The following is a 27,500-nucleotide window of genomic DNA, read 5'->3' on the forward strand; positions in this document are numbered from 1 at the left end:
CAGGTACACTGCAATGGTGCAGCAGGTACACTGCATTGGTGTAGCAGGTACACTGCAATGGTGTAGCAGGTACACTGCAATGGTGCAGCAGGTACATTGCAATGGTGTAGCAGGTACACTGCAATGGTGCAGCAGGTACACTGCATTGGTGTAGCAGGTACACTGCAATGGTGCAGCAGGTACACTGCAATGGTGTAGCAGGTACACTGCAATGTACTTGACCTTTATATACATTATATACATTAGAGTAATTCTCACAGAATTTATATTAGTGTCTTATATACATAATAATAATAATAATAATAATAATAATAATAATAATAATAATAATAATAATAATAATAATAATAATAATAATAATATCTTTATTTACTACAAGTACATGTTATAAAGGCCTAGCTAACATCAATGACATGCTACTATATAGAAAGCCCTTTGTTATGCTGAACATTTCGGGCCAATTAGGACAGTGTCCCAGGATGCGACCCACACCAGTCGATTATCACCCAGGTACCCATTTTACTGATGGGGAACATAGGCAACAGAGTGCAATGTTTACCTAGAGTGGATTTCGGGTAAACGTGGAGTGGGTTTCGGGGGGTCATCGCCCCCGCGGCCCGGTCTGAGACCAGGCCTCATGGTGGATCAGGGTCTGATCAACCAGGCTCTTACTGCTGACCGCACGCAAGCTGACGTACGAACCACAGCCCGGTTGGTCAGGTACTGACTTTAGGTGCCTGTCCAGTGCCTTCTTGAAGACAGCCAGGAGTCTATTGGTAATCCCCCTAATGTATGCTGCTGGGAGGCAACTGAACAGTCTTGGGCCCCAGACACTTATTGTGTTGTCTCTCAGTGTACTCGTGGCACCCCTGCTTTTCATCGGGGGAATGTTGCATCTCCTGCTGAGTCTTTTGCTTTCATATGGAGTGATTTTTGTGTGCAGGTTTGGTACCAATCCCTCCAGGACCTTCCAAGTGTATATTATCATGTATCTCTCTCGCCTGCATTCGAGGGAATATAGATCAAGGACCTTCAACTGTTCCCAGTAGTTTGGGTGCCTTATCGCACTTTTGTGAGCCGTGAAAGTTCTTTGTACACTCTCCAGGTCTGCAATATTGCCAGCTTTGAAGGGGGCCATTAGTGTACAGCAGTATTCCAACCTAGAGAGCACAAGCGATTTGAAGGGAATCATCATGGGCTTGGTATCCCTAGTTTTGAAGGTTCTCATTATCCATCCTATCATTTTCCTAGCGGATGAGGTAGATACATTGTTGTGGCCTTTGAAGGCGGGATCCTCTGACATTATCGCTCCTAGGTCCTTCACATTACTTTTCCACTCTATTGTATGGTTAGAATTTGTGGTATACCCTGACACAATTTTAATTTCTTCAAGTTTTCCATATCTGAGTAGTTGAAATTTCTCCTCGTTGAACTTCATATTGTTTTGATTGGCCCATTCAAAGATTTGGTTGATGTCTGCTTGGAGTCTCGCAGTGTCTTCAATGGAGGTCACAGCAATGGTGATCCGGGAGTCATCCACAAAGGAAGACACGGAGCTATGGCTTACATCTCTATGTCAGAAATGAGGATGAAGAATAGAATGGGAGCGAGTACTGTGCCTTGTGGAACAGAGCTTTTTACCATGGCTGCTTGGGACTTTACTCTGTTTACTATTACTCTTTGTGTTCTATTTGCCAGGAAGTTGTAGATTCATCTACCAACTTTTCCTGTTATTCCTTTATCTCGCATTTTGTGTGCTATTACACCATGGTCACAATTGTCAAAAGCTTTTGCAAAGTCTGTGTATACTACATCTGTGTTTTATCCTCTACAGCATTCAGGACCTTGTCATAGTGGTTCAGTAGCTGGGACAGGCAGGAGCGACCTGCTCTAAACCCGTGTTGCCCTGGGTTGTGTAACTGATGGGTATCTAGGTGGCTGGCTATCTTGCTTCTTAGAACCCTCTCAAAGATTTTTATATGGGATGTTAGTGCTATTGGTCTGTAGTTCTTTGCAATTGCTTTACTGCTACCTTTGTGGAGTGGGGCTATGTCTGTTGTTTTTAGTGTGTATGGGATGACCCCTGTATCCATGCTCTCTCTCCCTAAAATGCTGAAGGCACGCGATAGGGACTTCTTGCAATTCTTGATGAACACGGAGTTCCACGAGTCTGGGCCTGGGGCAGAGTGAATGGGCATGTCATTAATTGCCTCTTCAAAATCTTGTGGAGTTAGAATAATATTTGAGAATTTTGGGATGACCAAGTTTTGGATTTCGTTCATAAAGAATTCATTTGGGTTGTCGACCCTTAGAGAGGGCAGTGGATCGCTGAGCACTGAGTCATATTGGGACTTTAGTATCTCACTTATTTCTTGGCTATCATCTGTGTGTGTCCCATCTCACCTAAGCAGGGGCCCAATACTGGATGTTGTTTTTCCCTTAGATCTGGCATAAGAGAAGAAGCATTTTGGGTTTTTTTCAATTTCCTTTATGGCTTTTAGATCTTCCTATGACTCGTCTCCTATAAGATTCCTTCAGCTTAAGTTCGTTATTTGCAATTTCACTGACTAGTGTCTCCCTTTGTATTTCAGATATATTGACCCCACTCAATAGCTCTGTGACTCTTCGCCTTCGTCTGTATAGGGAACGTCTCTCTCTTTCTACTTTACATCTTCTCTTTCTTTTTCTTAATGGAATGTGTAATGACCACAGAATTCATTTTTTCAAGGCAAATGTTTGGATCCGTGTTGTTTACCTGGAGAGAGTTCCGGGGGCCAACGCCTCCGTGGCCTGGTCTGTGACCAGGCCTCCTGGTGGATCAGAGCCTGATCAACCAGGCTGTTACTGCTGGCTGCACGCAAACCAAAGTACGAGCCACAGCCCGCCTAGTCAGGTGTCTTCCCTGCCTGTTTCATTTAGGACTTGGTTTACTTGATCCCATTGTATGTTTTTGTTATTGAAATTGAAATTCGTGAAGAGACCTTCACGACTGCTCACATTTTGCTGGTCCGGAGCTTTGTGCATATATGTCTGTACCTTTATTATGTTGTGATCTGAGTGAATTGTCTTTGATACAGTTATATTACATATCAGATCATCATTGTTAGTGAAGATGAGGTCCAGCATATTTTCTAGTCTTGTAGGCTCTCCTATTTGTTGGTTTAAGGTGAATTTGTTGCAGAGATTCAATAGTTCGTGTGGGTGTGAATTTTCATCTGAGCTGCCTCCCGGGGTGATCTCTGCTAAAACATTGTTTTATATACTCCTCCATTTTAGGTGTCTAAGGTTGAAATCTCCTAGAAGTAAGATGTTTGGGGCAGGAATTGGGAGATTTTCCAGACAGTGGTCATTTTTTTTTGTTATTTTTCATTATTTTTAGATATTTTCCATAATACTCTTAATGAAAATATTATCTTCCTCAATTAGGCATTACTGGGAAAGCCTCATATGTTAAAATTATCTGATTTTACATTTATAAGTGTATATTCTGAACTGGCACAGAAAATAGTACCCCTGGTGTGATTTTAAGGAATTTTGAAAATTAGGCTGAAAAAAAAAAAAAAAAAAAAAAAAAAAAAAGAGCTGAACTATAGGCCAGGGATTTTTTTGGTTGAATAAAACTCTCTCAAACTGGAAAATGGTCATGACACTGATGGGTCAATTACTCCCCACAAATATGAAAAAATTATGTATACATAGCTTTCATGGAAGGTTATGAGCTTTTAACCCTTTGAGGGTCCAGAGGCCAAATCTCAGAGTCCAAGAATTTTTGGAGAGAGAAAAAAAAAAATATAGAATTAAAGATATTTTTCTAGAGGTAATAAAACAAAAAAAAATCCAATCAGTACTTTCCAAGATATAGAGTCATGAAGTCGACTCTCAATGACCAGGCGGCAGCAACATGGGCAACTTCTGTAATGTTGCACTTTTTTTTATTTTACTTTTTTCTTCCCTTTTCTAATTTTTTTTCCAATAACATTTGTGGCCTGTGAGACCAATATAATGCCTAATATACATGTACATACACTTGTTGTAGAAAGTTGAAAATGAACATAGAAAAGAGTAAGGTAATGAGAGTATCAAATGATTTAGATAAAGAAAAATTAGATAAACAAATTGGAGAGGAGGAGTATGTTTTCAGATATTTGGGAGTTGATGTGTCAGCGGATGAATTTATGAAGGATGAGATTAATCATAGAATTGATGAAGGAAAAAAGGCGAGTTGTGTGTTAAGGTATATGTGGAGATAAAAAAACATTATTTATGGAGGCAAAGAAAGGAATGTATGAAAGTATAGTAGAACCAACACTCTTATATGGGTAACATATGCCACTCTTATATGGGTGTGAAGCTTGGATTGTAAATGCTGCAGTGAGGCGGCGGTTGTAGGCAGTGGAGATGTCCTGTCTAAGGGCAATGTGTGGTGTAAATATTATGCAGAAAATTCGTAGTGTGGAAATTAGGAAAAGGTGTGGAGTTGATAAAAGTATTAGTCAGAGGGCTGAAGAGGGGTTGTTGAGGTGGTTTGGTCATTGAGAGAGAATGGATCAAAGTAGAATGACATGGAGTGTGTATAAATCTGTAGGGGAAGGAAGGCAGGGTAGGGGTCGTTCTCGAAAAGGTTGGAGGGAGGGGGTAAAGGAGGTTTTGTAGGCGAGGGGCTTGGACTTCCAGCAAGCATGCATGAGCGTGTTAGATAGGAGTGAATGGAGACGAATGGTATTTGGGACCTGACGAGCTGTTGGAGTGTGAGCAGGGTAATATTTAGTGAAAGGATTCAGAGAAACCGGTTATTTTTATATACCCGGACTTGAGTCCTGGAAATGGGAAGTACAATGCCTGCACTTTAAAGGAGGCGTTTGGGATATTGGCAGTTTGGAGGGATATGTTGTGTATCTTTATATGTAGATGCTTCTAAACTGTTGTATTCTGAGTACCTCTGCAAAAACAGTGATTATGTGTGAGTGAGGTGAAAGTGCTGAATGATGATAAAAGTATTTTCTTTTTGGGGATTTTCTTTCTTTTTGGGTCACCCTGCCTCGATGGGAGATGGCCGACTTGTTAAAAAAAAAAAAAACTGCACTGATATTTTCATCATATTATTTACAAAACTTGTTTACAACAAAAAAACATTAAAAAATGTTGCATATTAGTAATGTTCTATTATATATTTACATATATACAGTCAACAGACATGTTCCTAGAACTGCTATGGTCTGTGAAAGTCTTGGAAACAAGGTGTCATGCACAGTGGTGTCTTACTCATCTGTTGACCAGTATGATTTTATATTATGCTTATAGACATGAGGCATAAGCATTATTTTTGAAAAAAAAAAAAAAAAAGGACTTTTCAGCCACAGTTGTCACCTCCTACCAGTTTAGTCTTGACTGTGGTGATATCATTGTATTTGCCATGATGTAATCAAAATCCGAGATGCAGTTTACTGGTGGGTACTGGACATCATAAGCTGGTTGTGGTTGTGCAGGTTGTGGTGTGGGGCTGATGATGTGCTTTGTCCTGGACCTGCTGAGTCAGTGGCTTGGGTCCCAGCCTGGGCTGGTGCCACATGCTCGTGGCACCACCACCACCTACTGACGCACGTGGTCTATCCATCCCAATTGTAGCCACATCATCATCACTTTCACTGTCTATTCCAGGGTAGGGCCATGGGATGTACTCCATCCCCTTGGAATTGCACATGGTACAGGGACCCCAATGGAAATAAGTCACTCTGTCTGATTTTGTTTTTGGTTATCCTAGGTTCTTTTCACACATGCTGCTATATATGATAATCTATGTAACTATTTGTGTATACCTGAATAAACTTACTTACCTGAGTGCATGTGGCATTGTAAGTTTATTCAGGAATACACAAATACAGTTACATAGATTATCATACATAGCAGCATATGTGTAGAGAACCTGGGATAACCCAAAAAGTCAGTGACTTATTTCCATTGGGATCCCTGTACCATATGGTACCATTGTACCATATGGTTCAGAGCCACAGAATTCTTCAGATCCATTTCCATCAGTGTTATAAATATCACTTGGGAAGAGAAGAGTCCCAGTTCACTGCAGAATGAGAGCTTCCTTGCCGCGAGGCATGAAGAACAAAGCGTACTGAGATGACGTTCCCACAATGTAATGTGGGTGCCCCAATTTTTTGTTTACTGCACACACTGACCACGCAGACCCATTATCTTAGATATAGGCCTACTAGCCTTCTTGTGCTAAATTTGAAGCCGCTAGAATTATGGCATAGTTCTACGGCTTGGACCCTGGCTTTAAAGAAGTAGAACTGCATGACTGACCCTCAAAGGGTTAAAAGATGTGCCATAAAAGGTGCCTCGGACCGGGAAGAAGTCAGAGGAGAGAAACAACCTAATATTATGTTTAAATGGTCTCTTTTTTTTTTTTTTTTTTTTTTTCCCCCCCCAAGAGCATATTCTTAAGTAGCATAAAAAGTAGGTCAAATAGTGATTTTTTTTGGAATGTTTAGTTATTTTTCACAATTTATGGTTATTTTTTCCTAATCTTTAGTTTTTTCTCATAATTTTGTCATTTTTTTGGTAACTTATCTTTTGTAGTTTTTAGTTATTTTTCATTATTTTGTTATTTTCTGTAATGAATAGTCTTAATGAAAATATTAGCTTCCTTTATTAGGCATTACCAAAAAGGAGGGCCTTGTATGATGCTAAAATTATCTGATTTTACATTAGGTATATTCTGAATCAGCATTATTGAACCATTTTTTGGACCTTTCTAAAATTCCAAAGAATGATTCAGTAATGAGGTAGGATCATAAGAGGTTGCTGCAGCAGCATTTTCATGGATCTGGGACTCCATGGTTAGGTCACTTTTTACTTTTTGTTTTCCCCAAAAAAAAAAAAAAAAAAAAAAAAAAAAAAAGAGGAGGGGAGGGGAACATGGAAGGATAGCTCCTAGGAGAAATGAAAATTCATAAATGTCTCCTCCATGCCCAAGAGGACCTCAATGCAGCCAGTAATGCAGATGTGGCATGAAACCTGTGCCATACCCTACCCTTCATGCCAGTAAATCATCAATCTAGGACAGTAACCCCACATCTACAGAGACACCTTAGTGGATAAAAGAGAGGGTCGGATATCCGCCACAAGGCATACCTCCTTCGGCCATCACCTCCCGGAATCCGACAGGCAGCCTCCAGAGATACACTGGTCACCCAAAAGACACCTGAAGCTTCCCCCCCTCCCCAGGAGACCAGAGAGGGATTGGGATATCACCAGATGATCCACATTCCACGGCAAACTACACCACCACCAAGGAACTCAAAGATACCCTTTCCAAACCTAGGAACCAGAATGTTTGAGGAAAGGACTCCAAAGGCTGGGGAGGGATGTGGAAAGGAGGAATGGGAAGGAAGGGATGTGGAAGATGGGGCAGGAAGGGGAAAGTAGGGGGATAACAAGGTTCGGTTGGAGGAAGACTGAAATGTCCAATTCCTCTGACCAAGAGTCTCTTCACCTCAACAAGGAGCTCACCCCCTTGAAAACGTCATAGTAGCAGAAATGTTTGAGTTTTGAGCAGCCAACTGGCCAGTCTAATATGCATTTAGGAATGAACTGACATTATACAATTACTACAATAATGCAGTAGTCTGTGTAATGGTAAATCTATTTTTTGCATGAATAAAAATTCAAAATGGAAAGCAAGTGTAATATAAGAGGGGCCTGGAGATGTGATTAATGAACAGAGAAAATGTTATTTTAGTGCCAGGAATATCTGCATTGTTTATTCTGGACCCTATTTTGAAAATAGGGTCCAGAATTTAATGTGAAATTGGCCAAATTACCAATTTCTGATCACTTTGCTGGGTAGATGAATGAGCAGTTTCTTGTACTCAAATGAAAGAATGGAAGACATACTAGTGAAATAGCTAAGAATCTGTCAACTGGAACAATGGAATTGGCCTAAATTCAGACTCAAAGTGGATGAAATCACTGATGCATAAATATTGCCAATACAGTAAAATTCATGAGAGTACAATTTTGTCAGTTTTCCATCAAATTTTGTACTTTTTGTTTTATTACCTTTAGAAAAAGATTCTCTACACTTTCATAAGAATTTTTTTTTTTTTAAATTTTGCAACCCTGAGATCAAGTATGAGAAAGGGTTACAACCCTGAAAGGAATAAATACAACCTTCTTTATAACCTAAAATCTCAAAATATTGCTATTCAATAGTGAATACACTTACTCTCAAAATACTGCAATTCATTAAACACAAGATCGAAGGTTCAGAAACGAAAAAGTCTGTTTATATTTTTTTAACGTACTGTAATACATATTTTAAGTAAATATGCTGCAGTCTCATCTTTTTCTTAACACATCATCAGACTCAACATATACAGATTTTTCTTTCTAATCTTGAAAATTTCAGGACAAGAACAACACATGAGGAAATACCACATTAGATACTTCAAGTCTTGCAATTGTTTATTAAAGGTGTCAGTGGAATCAATGCATGTTCAATCCAAATGAACCACAGAGATTAAATAGAAGGCAACATAAGGTTAGTGCTTTACTATCTACACCAGGACTTTTACCATATTTTAAAAGGACCTAGATCAAGTGAGAAATCTTCATATTTGGTGCTCTTGCTATGCATAGTCATACAGGTAACGTACAACATCAAAACTAACCATCCTGCAAAGAAAAATACCCTAATTAATAATTTATATAGTGGTTAAGAGTACTAACACTACTAACAAGTATATAAATTAATATTACGTACTGGTCAGGAGTACGAGCACTACTAGTAAATATATAAATTAATATCATCAAATAGTGGACAAGAGTACTAACACTACTAGTGACTATATAAACTAATATCATATACATGTACCAATGGTACCATTGTACCATATGGTACAATGTACCATATGGTTCAAAACCATAGAATTCCTCTTCAGATCCACTTCCGTCAGTGTTAGAACTATCACTTGGGAAGAGAAGAGCCCCAGTTCGCTGCAGAGTGAGACTTCCTTGCCGCGAGGCATGATGAACAAAGCGTACTGAGATGGCATTCCCACAATGCAATGTGAGTGCCCCGAATTTTTGCTTATTAGGCACACTGACCACGCGGACCCATTCTCTGAGATGTAGGCCTACCAGCCTTCTTGTGTTATACTTGAAGCCGCTAGAATACTGGCATAGTTCTATGGTTTGGATCCTGGCTTCAAAGCCGTAGAACTATGTGACGGACCCTCAAAGGGTTAAGGCCTCATCCATCTCAAAGCCACTACACTCTGGGCCAACATCACTTTCCTCTTAAAAGGGGAGTGTCAATACGATATGGCATCAATGAATCCCTAGTGTTTACCACTCTGCTCTGGCTGGTGCTGAATTGAACTGGTGCTCCCATAAAGTAGTAAGTGATCCCAGATTTTTTTAATACTGTGCACACTGAGTGTTAAGACCCATTCTATATTGATCAGGCATCTCAGGCCAATCATACCAAATTTGAAGGCAGGAAAAAGAAAACGTTTATTTACATTTGGAGTGCTAGAGGTAACAACGTAGATCTACATTTGAACAGTTTAACCCCTTCAGGGTTAATCTTGTCCTTACTATCTAAAATCTTCAAAAAAATAATACATACAAGCGAATTTACTCCTACCTATTATCCCACAACATAACCTGTCAGTTGGGATTTAGGCCGAATGATGCAATAAAACAAATGCCCGAACTACTATATACAGCACTCAAATAAAATGAATATCCCCTGGGGCTCTTCGTAGAGCTACGGAAAGCATTTGATACAGTGGACCACAATCTTTTGCACCTAAAACTACAACATTATGGGGTCAGAGCACATTCCCTCGATTACCTAAAATCTTGTCTTAGCAATAGACACCAATATGCATACATAAATGGCATTACCTCAACGACTCAGCTTGTAGTTGTTGGAGTCCCATAGGACATACCTGGAGAGGGTTTTGGGGGTCAATGCCCCCCACAGCTCAGTCTGAGACCAGGCCATGTGGTGGGTCAGGGTCTGAATAACCAGACTGTTACTGTTGGCAGCACGCAAACTGATATATGAATCACAGCCAGGCTGGTCAGGTACTGACTTTAGGTGCCTGTCCAGTGCCTTCTTGAAGATAGCCAGGGGTCTATTGGTAATTTCTCTTATGTATGCTGGGAGGCAGTTGAACAGTCTTGAGCCCCGGACACTTACTGTGTTGTCTCTCACTGTACTCGCGGCACTCCTGCTTTTCATTGGGAGAATGTTGCATCTCCTACCTTTGATATACCTTTGAAGAGTTTCAAGAGTTTATCCACTCTCTGAGCCCAGCCATGGGCCAGGCTTGTCTGGTGCTTGCCTGGTCAACCAGGCTGTTGCTGCTGGAGGCCCGCTGCCCCACATATCCATCACAGTCTGGTTGATCTGGCACCTGGTGAAGATACTTGTCTAGTTTCCTCTTAAAGGCTTCTACACTTGTTCCAGCAGTGTTTCTGATATCCCCTGGCAAGATGTTGAAAAGTCTGGGACCCCGGATGTTGATACAGTGTTCCCTTATTGTCCCCACCGCACCCCTGCTCCTCACTGGGTTTATTTTACACTTCCTCCCATATCTCTCACTGTTATGGCAGTGTGCAGATTTGGGACCAAGCCCCCATGAGTACCTTCCAGGAATATATTATCATGTACCTCTCTCTCCTCCACTCCAATGAGTACATGTTCAAGATTTGCAGGCGTTCCCAGTAGTTTAGGTGCTTTACTGGCTCAATGTGAGCCGTAACGAACTCTGTATTTGTTCCAGCTCCGATATTTCTCCTGCCTTGAACGAGGCCGTCAGCACTGAGCAATATTCTAAGTGAGGGAGCACTAGCGATTTGAAGAGTGTCACCATTGGCATTATTTCCCTTGTTTTGAAAGTTCTCAATACCCCCCCACCCCCATCATCTTCCTGCCTAGTCTTTTGCTTTTATAGGGAGTGATTTTCGTGTGCAAGTTTGGTACTAATCCCTCTAGGATTTTCCAAGTGTATATTATCATGTACGTATCTGTCTCTCTCACCTGCATTCCAGGGAATACAAATCAAGGGACTTCAACCATTCCCAGTAATTTAGGTGCCTTATCGTACTCGTGTGTGCCATGAAAGTTCTTTGTACACTCTCCAGGTCAGCAATTTTGCCTGCCTTGAAGGGGGCAGTTAGTGTACAGCAGTATTCCAGCCTAGATAGAACAAGCAATTTGAAGACAATCATCATGGGCTTGCCATCCCTAGTTTTGAAGATTCTCATTATCCATCCTATCATTTTCCTAGCAGATGACATAGATACATTGTTGTGGTCTTTGAAGGTGAGATCCTCTGACATTATCACTCCCAGGTCCTTCACATTACTTTTTCCCACTATTGTATGGTTAGAATTTCTCGTATACCTTGATACAGTTTTAATTTCCTAAAATTTTCCATATCTGAGTAGTTGATATTTCTCTTCACTGAACTTCATAACAACATAAGAAAGAAGGAACACTGCAGCAGACCTACTTGCCAATGCAAGGCAGGTCTAATTCTCCCACCGGCTTAAGCCAATGCCTTAACCTAGTTAGGTCAGGTCACATTCACTTAAGGAAGGAGCACAGCATCTGACCTAGTAGCACGAGCTAGTCAGGTCCAACTCACACCCTCCCACATCCACTCGTGTATATATCTAACCTATTTTTAAAACTACACAACGTCTTAGCTTCTATGACGGTATTCAGGAGTTTGTTCCACTCATCCACATTACCAAACCAGTGCTTTCCTATATCCTTCCTGAATCTGAATTTTTCCAACTTAAAGCCATTGCTACGAGTCCTGTCTAATCTAGATATTTTTAGCACGCTATTTACATCCTCTTTATTAATTCCTGTTTTCCATTTATACACCTCAATCATCTCCCCCCTAATTCTACATTATTATTATAATCAAAAAGAAGCGCTAAGCCACAAGGACTATACAGCGCTGCAGGGCAGGAAGGAAGCGAGGGCATCAGGTGGCAAAAGGGAGATGGATGAGTAATAGGTTACGGATAACAGCGGGGTAGTGGATGGTGAAAGGGTAAAGGGCAGCAAGAGACTGAACTAGAAAGGGCTGAGGGGAGTGCGAAAAGTATCATCAGAGTTTGTGGAGTAAATCAGTCGTTGTCAAGAAGTCAATGAGAGAGTCAGGATTAAAGGAGGGTCCATCAGCAAGAAGGGAAGGTAAAGAGAGAGTAGTAGAACGAAGATGACGTTGGAGGTAAATTCTGCGTGCTCGTTGATAGAGGGGGCAGTCTAACAGAATGTGGCTAATCGATACTGGAACTTGACACTGCTCACAGAGAGGAACAGGGTGCCTCTCCATGAGATACCCATGAGTAAGACGAGTGTGGCCAATGCGAAGGCGGGAGAGAGTGGTCTCCCAACCTCGGCACTGATGACAAGAAGACGGCCAGTAACCTATGCTCGGTTTAATAGAATGAAGTTTGTTACCGAGCAGAGTTGACCAACGTTGTTGCCAACGGGTGCGAAGGTTGGTAGCTATTGCAGCAAAATAGTCCAGAAATGGAACACCTCGATAGGAAATTGGTAGGTCATGTACTGCTGACTGTGCAGCAGTGTCTGCCTGTTCATTGCCCTGTACGTCGACATGACCAGGGACCCAACAAAAAACAATATCTTTATGTTTGGTAGAGATACGGCGTAGCCAAAGTTGGATACGGAGAACTAAGGGATGAGATGTATCAAATTTTCGTATAGCCTGTAGAGCACTAAGGGAGTCTGAGACTACTACAAATGATGACACAGGCATAGATGCGATACGAATAAGTGCTGCAAGAATGGCATACAGTTCAGCAGTAAAAATGCTAGCTGAAGATAGTAAATGCCCCCGCACGATGCTGTCCGGAAACACTGCTGCGAATCTGACGCCGTCTGAAGACTTAGAGCCATCTGTGTACACAGCGGTGGCATGAGAATGGGAATGGAAGTGATCAAGAAAAAGAGAGCGGGAAGCCACCGTAGGCAGTTGAGCTTTCGAGCATGGGAGTGAGAAAGAACAGACCCGAACAGCTGGAACTTCCCAGGGGGGTAGGGAAAAGTGAGATGCTACATGAACATATAAAGGTGGTAACTGAAGGGAAGACAAGAGTGAATGTAGGCGAAGAGAAAAGGGACGGAGCAAACAGGGGCGGCGAACGAATAAAGAATGTCTACTAATATCGGTGACCATTCTATAAATGGAAGGACTGTGTAGATCGTGAGAGCGTACATAGTAGCGAAGGCAATGGGCATCACGGCGATCAGACAAGGATGGAACATTCGCTTCTGTATAGAGGCTCTCAACAGGGGAAGAGCGAAAAGCACCAAGGCACAAACGTAATCCTTGGTGATGGACAGAGTTAAGGCTAGAGAGAGTAGCAGGAGAGGCCGCGGAATAAATCTGGTCACCATAATCAAGTTTCGATAAAACGAGGGCTGAATGTAGGCGAAGCAGAGTTCGACGATCAGCTCCCCAGGAAAGATGAGCAAAGGTTTTAAGAAGGTTTAGCCGGCTGTGACAAGTTGCCTTCAGAGAGGTAATGTGAGGTTTCCAGGATAACCGACGGTCAAAGAGAAGGCCTAGAAACCTGACTGTATCACGTTCGGGAATACGGGAGCCATAGAGATACAAAGCATGATTGGAGATAACAGAGCGTCTAGTGAAAGTAATTTGGTGAGTTTTGGTACTGGAAAATTTAAACCCATGCGTGGTGGCCCAAGTGGAAACACGGTCGACCGCATGCTGGAGAGAAACTGCAATAAGATGACAGTCAGCGCCTGCACAAGCAATAGCGAAGTCATCAACATAAGAGTGATGACCAAATATTGGGTGGAAGAACAGAGGCCAAATCATTTATAGCAAGGAGAAAAAGTGTTGTGCTTAGAACACATCCCTGAGGGACACCTTCAGCTTGGACGAAGTCCGGGGAAAGAACATTATTGACTTGAACACGGAAATGTCTGTCAGTTAAAAAGTTCTTAAGGAAGGATGGTAGATTGCCTCGGAGGCCTAAGGAATGGGCCTGGGCCAAAATATTATACCTCCAAGTTGTGTCATATGCCTTCTCAAGGTCAAAAAATATGGCAATAACTGAGTGATTATTCGCAAAGGCATTACGAACATACGTATCAAAGCGTAGTAAGGGGTCTATGGTAGAACGACCCTTACGAAAGCCATATTGACTAGCGGAGAGACTGTTGTGTGTCTCTAAATACCACATTAAACGTCGATTTACAAGACGTTCCATCACTTTGCAAACTGCACTAGTAAGAGCAATGGGGCAATAGTGGGAGGCATCATGTCCTGTAGTACCCGGTTTGCGGAAAGGGAGAACAATGGCAGATTTCCACAGCTGGGGAAGAACTCCTTGTGCCCAAATAAGATTGAAGAGGTGTAAGAGGACTACAAGGGCTGACCGATGTAAATGTTGTAACATACGAATATGAATGTCGTCAGGCCCAGCTGCCAATGATCGGCAAGCTGAGAGCGTTGCCTCCAGTTCTTGAAGTGTAAAAGGCACATTATACTGTTCTTCTCTGAGAGAAGAAAAGTCCAAGGGTACTAACTCTCTGGCAGACTTTGAGGAAAGAAACGAGGGGCATAGATGGAGCTCTCAGGAAATACGGACCAGATGTGTGCCAAGTTCAATGGCAACGTCGAGAGGGTTTGCTACACCAACACCAGCGACCCGTAGAACAGGAGCCGGGTCAGAAGAGTATTTACCACTCAATTTCCTCACTTTTTTCCAGACTGCACTCATAGAAGAAGCAGAGGTGATGGTGGAAACATAGTCTCTCCAACAAGTGCGTTTAGCTTCACGGATGACACGGCGAGCGATCGCACGCTTCTGCTTAAAATCAAGAAGTCTCTCAGTGGTTCTATTGTACCGGTACCTGCCCCATGCAGCACGTTTCAAACGTACTGCACGAGCACAAGCAGGAGACCACCAAGGCATTCTGAGAATGCCTGCCTGAGGTTTGGGGTATAGAATGAGAAGCTGCGGTATAAACTGACGTCGAGAAGATGTGTAGGAGCTCATCAATGGAGGATGAAGAAGGAACCTCACTAAAAGCAGTGAGGTGTGAGTAAAGATCCCAATTTGCCTGATCAAATTGCCAGCGAGGGCTACGGAAAGGTGGTGAATAGGAAGGAGAAGTAAGAATGATCGGAAAATGATCGCTGTCATGTAAGTCTGGTAGAACAGACCAGGTGAAGTCTAGTGCAGTGGAGGAAGAGCAGACTGATAGATCGATGCAAGAGAGAGTATGAGTACGAGGATCAAAATGGGTGGGAGTACCCGTATTTAAAACATGGAGGGAGTGAGAGGCGAGAAAAGCCTCCAACTGGATGCCACGTGAGTCACAATGAGATCCCCCCCCCCCAGAGGAAATGGTGGGCATTAAAATCACCAAGTAACAGAAGTGGTGGTGGTAAGGATGAAACAAGAAAGGCAAAGTCTGGGATAGAAAATGCTCGAGAAGGAGAGAGATATAAAGAACATATTGTAAACCACTTATTCAAGTGGATATGGGCTGCAGTGTAATGCAGCGAGGTATGGACAAATAGTTGACAGTACGGAATATCATTGCGTAGAAGAAGGGTACTTTCATTAAAGGTCCCATCTGAGAAAGGATCCGAAGAATACAATAAATTATAGCCTGAGATAGGTTGGAAAACAGCCGAGTGTAATTTTGGTTCTTGTAAGCAAGCACCAACAGGGGAAAACCTGGAAAGCAACATCTGAAGCTCACCCCGATTACTCCTGAGGCCGCGGATATTCCACTGTAAGTAGGCCATGACTGGCGATGAAGAAAATACCAGGAATCTGTAGGTAAAGGCACCTACGGACTAGAGGGGTTAGAAAAGTCAACGTGTGGTGGCATTGGAAGACGTTCAAGTAGCGAAGGAACGGAGCGTTGCGAAGAATGGGGTTGTGAAGATGGAGGAGAGGGAAGAGAAGGAACAGGAAGTGAATCAGTGTCCATTGAAGGTTTAGTCTCTGCAATATATTCTGAAATGGCTTCAAGTGTTTCTGAATTCAAAGATGTATGGGAGACCATATTGGAGATAGAAGGAGGAGGGTGAGTAAAGATTGGGACAGTAATGGACTGTACCAAAGTAGAGGGGGAGGGAAGAGTGTAAAGGACTGGAGATGAAGTGTGGGGGGGGGGAGACAGAAGAGGCAGAAACCTGGGAGGTGGCAGAAGAGGGAGAAACTTGGGAGGGGACGGGGGTGGAAGGCATAGTACGAGGAGGAGGGTGAATCTCCACACTTGTAATAGAGCCAGAGAGAGGGGAAGAACTAGGTACAGAGACTGGAAAGGTAAAGTGTGGAGGTGGAAGAAGGGAAGGAAGGGGCAAAGAAGATTTGAGCAATGTGGATTTTTTGGACTTCTGAGTAGAGGGGCGATTGGTATTAGGTGTCGTACGAGGTCTTGTCGATACTGGGGCTTGTGAGGAAGGACGCGAAGATGTGAGAACAGACTGAGTTGTAGTCAGGACGTCAGAGCCAAGGACAGCAAAAGGATTAGATGCCGTAGTGGCTATGGGAGGGGTAACAACAGAGGAGGCTGCAGAAGATGGGACCCCAGAAGTGGGGGGGATGTTTGGAAACACGAGAATAAGAAACACGGGGTAGTCTCCCTTGGAGGCGGAGATGAGTAACTGCCATAGCATAAGGGAGACCTTCTGCCTCTTTGAGGCAACGGATTTCACGTTCATTTAAGTAGACCTGGCAACGGCGGGAGTACGAAGGGTGAGCTTCATTACAATTAAGGCAAGATGGAGGTTGACTGCAAGATGTATTAGAATGGTCGTCGGCACCACAGACTGGGCATTCGGCCATAGATCTGCAATATTTCGCTGGGTGACCAAAATGCCAGCAATTTCTACATTGTTGCGGTGTAGGTATCACCTTTCGAACTTGTAACCGATGTCCCGCGACATATACAGAGGACGGGAGTTCTCGGCTGTCAAAAGTTAAACGAGCCACATTGCAAAGGTAACGTCTCCGCCCCTGGGCAGGAAGGACATAAGTGTCTACTTTGAGAATTGGGAGATCCTGGAGTTCCAGCTGTTCAAAAATGTCATTGCCACATGACTGTAAATTCTGTTGGACTATGGTATGGGGCAGAATGACAGTACCACTACAAGAATTGAGAGAAAGATGTTTTTCAATAGTGATAGGAGTAGTATCGATATTCGAAAGGAGAGAAAGATCATGAGCTTGGGTAGCATTCTGGACAGTGACGATGCGCATACCGCTCTTGAGAGCATGAAATGAAATATCTCTACCAACATGACGCAGGAGCGCTTTGCCAATACTATGGTCAGAAAGGTAGGCAGAAGAAGAAGTCGGTCTTAAAGTAAAGAATTTAGTCCATTGTGTGGTCCGAAACTGAGCGTGGAGAGGGAGTGCTTGACGTGTCGGTCTTTTCCGAGTAGAATGGGAAGGTAACGAAGGAGCATCATCAGGAGATTGACGTTGGCGTTTAGGAGTAGGACCGGAGTTGGTCCGGCGTGAAATGGGCGGGCGATTCGAAAATTGCCGTACCGTAGAGGGAGAAGCCGGAAGCATAGTCAAAGGAGAGCGGAGTTCAGACAAATCGAAGGAGTCAGTCGAAGCCCCGGTACCTGAACCGGGTGAGGAAACAGCACCAGCAAGAGGTACAGGGGCATCAGGAGTGTCCGAAGAGTGGTCTAAACACAAGGCAGGGTCAGAATGGGGTGCGGTATCAAGAAGGGGCCCGGGGGTAGTGGGTTCATGGACTAGGGCTGCCATGGTTAGGTTACTCCTTTGCTTTTTGTTTTTAAGAAAAAAAAAAGAAGAAAAGAAAATAAAAATAGAAAAAAGAATAAAAAAAGGGGGGAGCGGGGAGGAATAGTTCCCAGGAGGAATGAAAGGGCCGGAAATCTCCCTCCGTGCCCAAGAGGACCTCAGCACCGCTAGTAGCGCAGATGCAGCATGGAACCCGTGCCATACCCTACCCTTCATGCCAGTAAACCAGCAATCCGGGATAGCAACCTCACATCTGCCGAGCTACCTCGGTGGACAAAAGAGAGGGCGGCCGGATATCCGCCACAAAGCATACCTCCTTCGGCCACCACCCCCGGAATCTGAAAGGTGGCTTCCAGAGATACACCCGTCGCCCGAAAGACACCCAAAGCTACTCTGGGATACCGGAGAGGGATCGGGACATCCCCAGGCAATCCAGATTCCACGGCAAACTACGCCACCGCCAAGAACCTCAACGGAACTGGATGGACCCCGGTGTCCTTTCCCCTACCTAGGAACTAGCGCGCCTGTGGGAGAAATCCCAAAGGCCAAAAAGAGGAAGGGCAAAAGGGAGGGGTGAGGAGGAGGAGGAGGAATGGAAAAAGGGGAGGATGGGATAGGGGAGGGGAGAATGGGGGGTAATTAGGTTCGGTCTGAGGAAGAAGACCGACAGGGCTAATTCCTCAGACCAAGAGCCTCTTCACCACGCCCCTAATTCTACAACTTTTTACAGAGTGCAGATTCAAGGCCCTCAGTCTATCCTCATAGGGAAGATTTCTGATACATGGGATCAGCTTTGTCATCCTCCTTTGTACGTTTTCCAGTGCATTTACGTATATCCATTCTGTAATACGGTGACCAGAACTGTGCAGCGTAATCTAAATGAGCCCTAACCAAAGATATATAGAGTTGAAGAACAACCTGAGGACTTCTACTATTTATACCTCTTGATTTGAAGCCAAGGTTTCTGTTAGCTTTAGTGCGAACACTTATGCACTGTTGTATTGGTTTCAGATTACTGCTAACCAAAACTCCTAAATCCTTTTTGCAATCAGTAATATTAAAATCTACATTATTGAGTTTATATGTGGCATGGTTATTTTCCTGTCCAACATTTAGAACTTTGCATTTGTCTATATTAAACTGCATCTGCCACTTCTCTGACCACTGCATGTCTATTCAAATCATCCTGGAGTGCTCTAATGTCCTCATTAGAATGAAATGGATGGCCTATTTTAGTGTCATCAGCAAATTTGCTTATGTCACTATTTATTCCCTCATCTATGATGTTTATATAAATTTTAAACAACAAGGCCCAACACTGACCTCTGTGGAACACCGCTTGTGACATGCCCCCATTTTGATTTCTCCCCATTTATGCAAACTCTCTGCTGCCTATTTGTAAACCATGCCTGTTCCCAGGAAAAATTTCTCCTCCTATTCCATGTGCATTAAGTTTCCTCAATAGCCCCCCTCAAGGAAGGTTCCTTGATGCTGGTGAGGGGCTCTTGATCTAGGGAACTGGATCTGTGCTCCAGTTCCCTGAGTTAAACCTGAATACCTTCCATCCCTCCCCCAAGCACTGTATAATCCTATGGGTTTAGTGCTTCCTCCTTGATTATAAAAATAATAATTCCTCAATAGCCTCTGATGTGGAACTCTATTGAAAGCCTTACTGAAGTCCACATACATTGTCACATACAGTAGTACTGTCACATACACTAGCACTGTCACATACAGTAGTACTGTCACATACACTAGTATTGCCACATACAGTAACACTGTCACATACAGTAGTACTGTCACATACACTAGCACTGTCACATACATTAGTACTGTCACATACAGTAGTACTATCACTACAAGATGCATTAGAAAAAAAAAACGTTTTCAGGAAAATTTAACTGAAAATGGACTGACTATATAAACGTACATTAATGCATCAGATTTGTGCTCTCAGAAATCCCTATTTCCTCTAGAGCTTAACTTCCCATCACTAGCAAACAGCTTCACTACTTGGGAAAACAAACTACTATAGCCATAAGAAGATAAGTATGTATATGTCAATTCAGTCATGCTAGAAAGAGATAGTCTGATAAAACATAAACTTAGTATTAAAAATTAACTGTCAGTCCTTAGTTACAATACAAGCATTACATACAGAGCTAGATGACATTTCTCACTGACTCAAATTTCCAACCTTTCAGAGGCTGTAATAAAGTTGGTAGAATTACCGACAATATGTAAAGTAAAAGGACACAAGTGCAACTAATGTGACATTTATTGTGGCAACGTTTCGCTCTCCAGGAGCTTTATCAAGCCATTACCGTAATGGCTTGATAAAGCTCCTGGAGAGCGAAACGTTGCCACAATAAATGTCACATTAGTTACACTTGTGTCCTTTTACTTTCAGAGGCTACAGATCAAAACACAAAATAACAAACCTTGCAACATTTCGTATAAAGTCAAGAGTAACAGCACACTTGTACTTTGGGGAGTCCAGTTGATCATTTCCTCCAATTTGTGTCACCAGCCTCAATGTCACCAGGGTGGAAATCTAGATTTAAAATATATATATATATATTAATGCACTTCAATAGAGTGAACTAAAACTACAGATAAGAGTTGGTTCCCAAAACACTTGGGCTATATTAGAAATGAAATCTCTGAAATAGCCTCACTTATTTAAGATGAACACATTTTGTATGATTACATTTAAAGTTGAAAGAACTATTCAGATGTTCATGAACCTCTGACATGAGAGCTTCTGAATAACTGGGTAATGTGTTTCCTTCTTTGGTTCACTTTGTGTTGCCAGGAAACAGATGACATAGTAAAAACATGTTTTTATGGATTCACAAATAAACATTAAACATGTTTTTTTCACATTCATGTGAAGAGAAAAAATGCTGAAATATTAGTTGTCAAAATGTGTATATAAAAGTGAGAGAGGTGCTGTGTTAAAGTTTGTCATTCACAATAGTTTTAACATTGGATAAAAGACACAGGATGAACTAAACTATTACTTGAATTAATAAGAGGACTGTTCTTGTTTTTGTATATTCAATGTACGTACATTTAGTATACATTCAGAAAAACCAATTATAATCATCCATAATTTAACTGAAAACCTCTGTTCATCTGTTTATCTGTTTCAGATAAAATCTGGAATCCGGGTGAGTTGTGGAGGTTGGTGGGGGAGGAGATGTACACTGGGAGGGAAGCCATCAGGTCAGGCAAGAGGCAAGGAAGGGGGGCGAGATGACATGCTGGGAGTCGTGGAGAATGGTTGTGGGTGACTGACAGTAAAAGCTGTAGGTGAAGATGGACTCGATGAAACTAATACACTCAACAGCTTTAAAATCAGGTTAGACAAATATATGAGTAGGAATTGTCGGATGTGAAAATTAAAGATGTGCTTCTCATTCTTATTTTTTATAAGCCAAGGAACACTGCAGTCAGTCAACTGGTGCATACTAGGTACATCCTTACTCCTGCTTTACCATTCCTATTCATCATCTATCATTTTTTTTAACCCTCTGAGGGTCTGTGCCGTTGTTCTACGGGTTTAAAGCCAGGGTCTGTGCCTTAATACTACGTGATAAGTTCAGCTCACTCAGATAAGCTGTGAGCTGTAAATTTGGGCCCAGACATGAGAGAATGGTCTATGTGATAATTGTGGACCATATAAAAAATATCCTGCAACACTCAGTGCATGACAAAAATAGATCTGCGAACGTGTTTTTGATTTAAAACAGTGACTTTGCAGTGTATTTTCAGATGATTTTTATGGTTGTATTCACGGTTTCTTGATCTCATTTGATAGAATGGAAGATATATTACAGAAATAGAGATCATTTTGATTAGTTTTAGGATGGAAAATAGCTTGAAATTGAGCTCAAGGTAGCAGAAATAGATTTTTGCCAATGTTTAAGAGTAAACAAATCACATCATGCATCCAATGTGTCAACAGGTGGGTCTAATATACGTTCACAAATGCACTCAAATTATTTATACAATTATTACAATACTGCATTACAGTAAATCTTCTATTTATCAGTTTGAATAAAAATCCAGTGTGAATAAAAAATCAAAATGGAATTCAAGTGTAAAGTCTGGAAACATAATTAATGAACAGAAGAAATGTTATTCTGGTGCCAGGTAATGAACAGAGGAAATGTTATTCTGGTGCCAGGAATGCCTGCACTGTTTATTCTGGACCCTATGTTGAAATTGGAATATTTTGAAATCAGTGTGAAATTGGCCAAATTACCAATTTCTGATCACTTTATTGGGTAATTCAAATAATTGGTTGGCAGTTTCTTGTGCTCAGTTGATAAAACAGAAAGCATGCTAGCAAAATAGCTAAGAATTTTGTCGACTGGAACAATCTAATTGGCCTAAAATAGGCGTCAAAATGGGCAAAATCGCCAATGAGTAAACATCACTGACATAACAAACTTCACAACAGAGTAATTTTGTCAATTTTCCAACAAATTTCATACTTTTTGTTTTATTACCTTCAGAAAACGATTCTCAACCATTTCATACGAAAAAATAATTTTTTTTTTAAATTCTTGGACCCTGTGGACAAGTTTCAGATCGGGGATCTATGCCCTAAAAGGGTTAAACTACCCGAAATGCTCTCTTTAATGACATTAGGTGCATAAGTGTTTGCAATAAAGCTAATAGAATTCTTAGCTTCATAACAATAAGTCCAAACATAGATCTACATTTTCACTGCTAGCGCTCCAAACATAGATCAACGTTTTATTTTTCCTGCCTCCAAATTTGGAACAATTGGCCTGAGATGCCTGGTCAGTATAGAAGAGGTCTTAACACTCGGTATGTGCAGTATTAAAAAAATCTGGGACCACTTAGTAACTTGTGGCAGCACCAGTTTAATTGAGCGCCAGCCAGAGCAAACAGCATGGCAAACACCAGGGATTCACTGATGCAATGTCGTATTAACACTCCCCTTTTAAGAGGAAAGTGATGCTGACCTTGAGTTCAGTGGCTTTGAGATGGATGTGGCCACAAGGGGCTGAGGAAATATCAAAAACCTCAATAATAACCCATGTGCAACATTTGTGCAACATCCTTTCAATTTTGATACCACTGGTAGTGTCATCCTGCCAGAATGCCCTATAACCTATGCCCAAAGTAAAGAGAGGACAATTCTGAAACATGTGTAATACATGTTTGGCAGGCCGGGTGGGTGGCTACTTGACTTTGGCTTCTCTATCTCCGTCTGTATCTATCTGCCTGTCTCTGTATCTCTGTGTCTGTCTCTATCTCACAGATACACATAAATATATATTATATATAGTGTAAATTACCTAGGATAAGCCAAAAAATCCAGACAAAGTGTTATACTGTGCTTGTAGATATAAGGCATGATAAGCATGACTGGCAAGTAATACAGTAGGGCCCCGCTTTACGGTGTTTCACTTTACAGCATTCCATTAATACAGTCATTTCAAATTATGACCAAAACTCTCTATAAGGCTCCCCCCACCTGACTTTCTAATATGGTCACTGTGCCCCACTCAGTTTCCTTACATTCTCCATGAGATCCATAAGCACTAAGTCTCTCCATTAAGTCTGGAAACTCCAAAATTTCAAGTGCTTTTAAAAGTTATTTCATATTTAATATATACTCTGATAATTATACTTATGTAAACCTGTACCTAAATAAAGTTACACACTGTGCTGGCTTGCAGGCACACATTAAAATCAGTGTCTTATGACTCGAGACACCATATTAGTAATGATGATGATAATAATAATAATAATAATAATAATAAAATAATCACTGAGTTTCATTAAATGTTGTATATTACATTAATATACATATTTTCATAATCCATCTATGATATTTTTTCAAAATTATATAATAAACGTGATACATAACATATAACGATGATAAATACACCCCACAGTAGAATAAATAAACATGAATATGAGATGTGGTAGCCAGATAACTTGTACAAGTGAAGGCAGGAATAACATTTTCTCTAGTCCAACATACGAGAAAATGTGTTACTGGGGGTAACTGTAGAAAATTATTCCTTTCGTATGTAAGTAAGTTTATTCAGGTATACACAAATATAGTTACATAGATCATCATACATAGCAGCATATGTGTAAAGTACCTAGGATAACCCAAAAAAAAAGTCAGTGTGACTTATTTCCACTGCCTTCACTCAGAGCTTCATTTCTTCTAAAAATGGTGTTACATGAAAATGGGAGTGGTGTTCTTTATTTATTCTACTGCATTAATGTAGAGACAACTTGTACACAATGTAACCTAGTAGCGGTCGGTGAAGAGGCAGGGCCAGGAGCTGAGTCTCGACCCCTGCAACCACAATTAGGTGAGTACAATAAGGCGAGTACAAACCAGACGTGTATGCCTGGTCTGTTTACAAAACTTGGGTTCGCCTGGTTTGTTTACATAACTCTGCGCCTGTCCTCTCTCATGTACTCATTCTCTCTCTCTCTATTTATTTATTTTAACTCGTTTACTCACCTCTGACCCTACATTAAGACTACAAATATTTTAAGGTAAGTAATGAGTGAACTGTATATGCATTTTATCGCTCTGGGACGCTTAAATGCCATAAAATATTGTGTGGGTGGAATGGCCTGGTATGGTAGCCTGGCTGCCTGCCATACATACCACACTTGATTTCTAACAATAAATACTACTCAGTAGGTAGTAGGTTGGTAGACAGCAACCGCCCAGGGAGGTACTACCATCCTGCCAAGTGAGTGTAAAACGAAAGCCTGTAATTGTTATACATGATGGTAGGATTGCTGGTGTCTTTTTTCTGTCTCATAAACATGCAAGATTTCAGGTATGTCTTGTTACTTCTACTTACACTTAGGTCACACTACATGTACATGTACAAACATATATATACACACCCTTCTGGGTTTTCTGCTATTTTCTTTCTAGTTCTTGTTCTTGTTTATTTCCTCTTATCTCCATGGGGAAGTGGAACAGAATTCTTCCTCCATAAGCCATGCGTGTCGTAAGAGGTGACTGAAATGCCGGGAGCAAGGGGCTAGTAACCCCTTCTCCTGTATATATTACTAAATTTGAAAGGAGAAACTTTTTTTTTTTCCTTTTGGGCCACCCCACCTCGGTGGGATACGGCCAGTGTGTGAAAGAAGAAAGAAAGAAATACTACTCATCTCACCCTAGATTAAGACTACAAATATTTTAAGTAAGTAATGAGTGTACTCTATGTGTATTTTACTTTTTTATTGTTTTTTAATGCCTAGTTCTATTGCTAACTTAATATATGTTAGTGTAAACTTGTTGTCTAGTATATTTATATGCATTTATAAGTGGAAAAAAAGGGTGTTCCACCTTACGGCGATTTCTGCTTTATGGCAGTAGCCTGGAACCTAACCTGCCATATAAGTGGGGCCCTACTGTATGCATTTTCACTTGTTCAGGAATCAGACGTGACAACTCTGCATCGTGTGTAATACTTATTGATCCTGAGACAGAGACAAGCAGACAGAGAGACAGGAAGACAGACACACAGGCAGACAGAAAGACAGATAAGCAGAGACAGAGATAATGAGACAGTGCTAGGCAGATAGACAAATAGACACACAGACAAACAGATAGACATGTTTATATGTAACAGTGAAAACAAACAAAGCCAAAGCAGTGCACAATCATCAAATGTCACTCCACTGCTGCACTGTCAGCAGTGGAGTGACACTCGTCTTACACCATGCTTCAAGGAGTTTCATATATGTATACTCCAGCAAGTCTAAAACAATGCTGGGACCTATAAATACTCTGTACAGTGCAACCTCGTTTTTCAGCCGTACTCTCTTCGCGGGGGCCGCGGGGGCGTTGACCCCCGGAACTCTCTCCAGGTAAACTCCAGGTAAACGTTCCAGAAGGTCAGCCTAAATTCACAGCAATATTTCCCATAAGAATTAATGTAAATACAATTAATCCATTCCAGACACCCAAAACTAGTTTTACACACACAAAACAATGAGAACTAAATAAAATAAATAAATAAACATTTAAATCACTATTACATACCTTTATTGAAGACTCTTGTTGGCTTATGGCTTATGGAGAGACGGAGGACTGATTGTTTGGAAGGGGAATCCCCCTCCATAAGGACTTCCAGCATCAAAGCCCTCTCTGGGGTTACTTCCCTCCCTGCCTGCCTACTACACTCCCTGCCTCCCTTCCACACTCCCTGTTTCCCTGCTAAACTCTCTGCTACACTCCCTGCCTGCCTGCTACACTCCCTGCATACCTGCTTCATTCCCTGCCTGCCTGCTACACTCCCTGCCTGCTTGCTACACTCCCTGCATGTCTGATACACTCCCTGCCTGCCTGCTACACTCCCTGCCTGCCTGCCTGCTACACTCCCTGCCTGCCTGCCTGCTACACTCCCTGCATGCCTGCTTCATTCCCTGCCTGCCTACTACACTCCCTGCCTGCCTACTACACTCCCTGCCTACTTGCTATACTCCCTGCATGTCTGATACACTCCCTGCCTGCCTGCTACACTCCCTGCCTGCCTGCCTGCTACACTCCCTGCCTGCCTGCCTGCTACACTCCCTGCATGCCTGCTTCATTCCCTGCCTGCCTACTAAACTCCCTGCCTGCCTACTACACTCCCTGCCTATTTGCTACACTCCCTGCATGTATGATACACTCCCTGCCTGCCTGCCTGCTACACTCCCTGCATGCCTGCTTCATTCCCTGCCTGCCTACTACACTCCCTGCCTGCCTACTACACTCCCTGCCTACTTGCTACACTCCCTGCATGTCTGATACACTCCCTGCCTGCCTGCCTGCCTGCTACACTCCCTGCCTGCTACACTCACTACCTGCCTGCTACACTCTCTGCCTGCCTGCTACACTCCCTGCCTGCCTGCTACACTCCCTGCCTGCCTGCTACACTCCCTGCATACCTGCTTCATTCCCTGCCTGCCTGCTACACTCCCTGCCTGCTTGCTACACTCCCTGCATGTCTGATACACTCCCTGCCTGCCTGCCTGCCTGCCTGCCTGCTACACTCCCTGCATGCCTGCTTCATTCCCTGCCTGCCTACTACACTCCCTGCCTGCCTACTACACTCCCTGCCTACTTGCTACACTCCCTGCATGTCTGATACACTCCCTGCCTGCCTGCTACACTCCCTGCCTGCTACACTACCTGCCTGCTACACTACCTACCTGCCTGCTACACTACCTGCCTGCTACACTACCTGCCTGCCTACTACACTCCCTGCCTGCCTGCTACACTCCCTGCCTGCCTGCTACACTCCCCACTCCCTGCCTGCTTGCTACACTCCCTGCCTGCCTGCTACACTCCCTGCCTGCCTGCTACACTCCCTGCCTGCCTGCTACATTCCCTGCGTGCCTGCTACACTCCCTGCCTGCCTGCTACACTCCCTGCCCATGGTGGCTTATTTCACAGTCGCACTTAATAAACAAGCCACGTCAGCTTCCTTGATTTGTTCTTTCTTTGCCAGGATAGAAGTGATTATAGATTGGTTTTTGCCATACATCCCATGGTGACTTATTTCACAGTCGCATTTAATATAAAACCACCCAAAAACAATGGATTTTAAGGAAAAGTTTCGATAAATGCAAGGAGTATATGCTCACTCGCCAACAGA

At 42.4% G+C, this 27,500-nt stretch overlaps 1 protein-coding gene across 9 annotated transcripts in view; it reads right to left on the reverse strand.

The window, feature by feature from the left end:
* Positions 1 to 8,460: 8,460 nt before the first annotated feature.
* Positions 8,461 to 27,500, reverse strand: part of Orc5 (origin recognition complex subunit 5) — a 157,002-nt gene continuing 137,962 nt past the window's right edge. For all 9 annotated transcript variants that reach the window (XM_070089567.1, XM_070089568.1, XM_070089569.1 and 6 more), the window contains 2 exons: positions 20,274 to 20,386; positions 8,461 to 8,688 (listed from right to left, as the gene is read on the reverse strand). In XM_070089567.1, coding sequence (XP_069945668.1) covers positions 8,643 to 8,688; positions 20,274 to 20,386 — 159 coding nt within the window. In that variant the 3' untranslated portion in view covers positions 8,461 to 8,642. The remainder of the gene's footprint in view (positions 8,689 to 20,273; positions 20,387 to 27,500) is intronic.

Source organism: Cherax quadricarinatus, chromosome 29, assembly GCF_038502225.1.
Source record: "Cherax quadricarinatus isolate ZL_2023a chromosome 29, ASM3850222v1, whole genome shotgun sequence".
NCBI lineage: Eukaryota > Metazoa > Arthropoda > Malacostraca > Decapoda > Parastacidae > Cherax > Cherax quadricarinatus.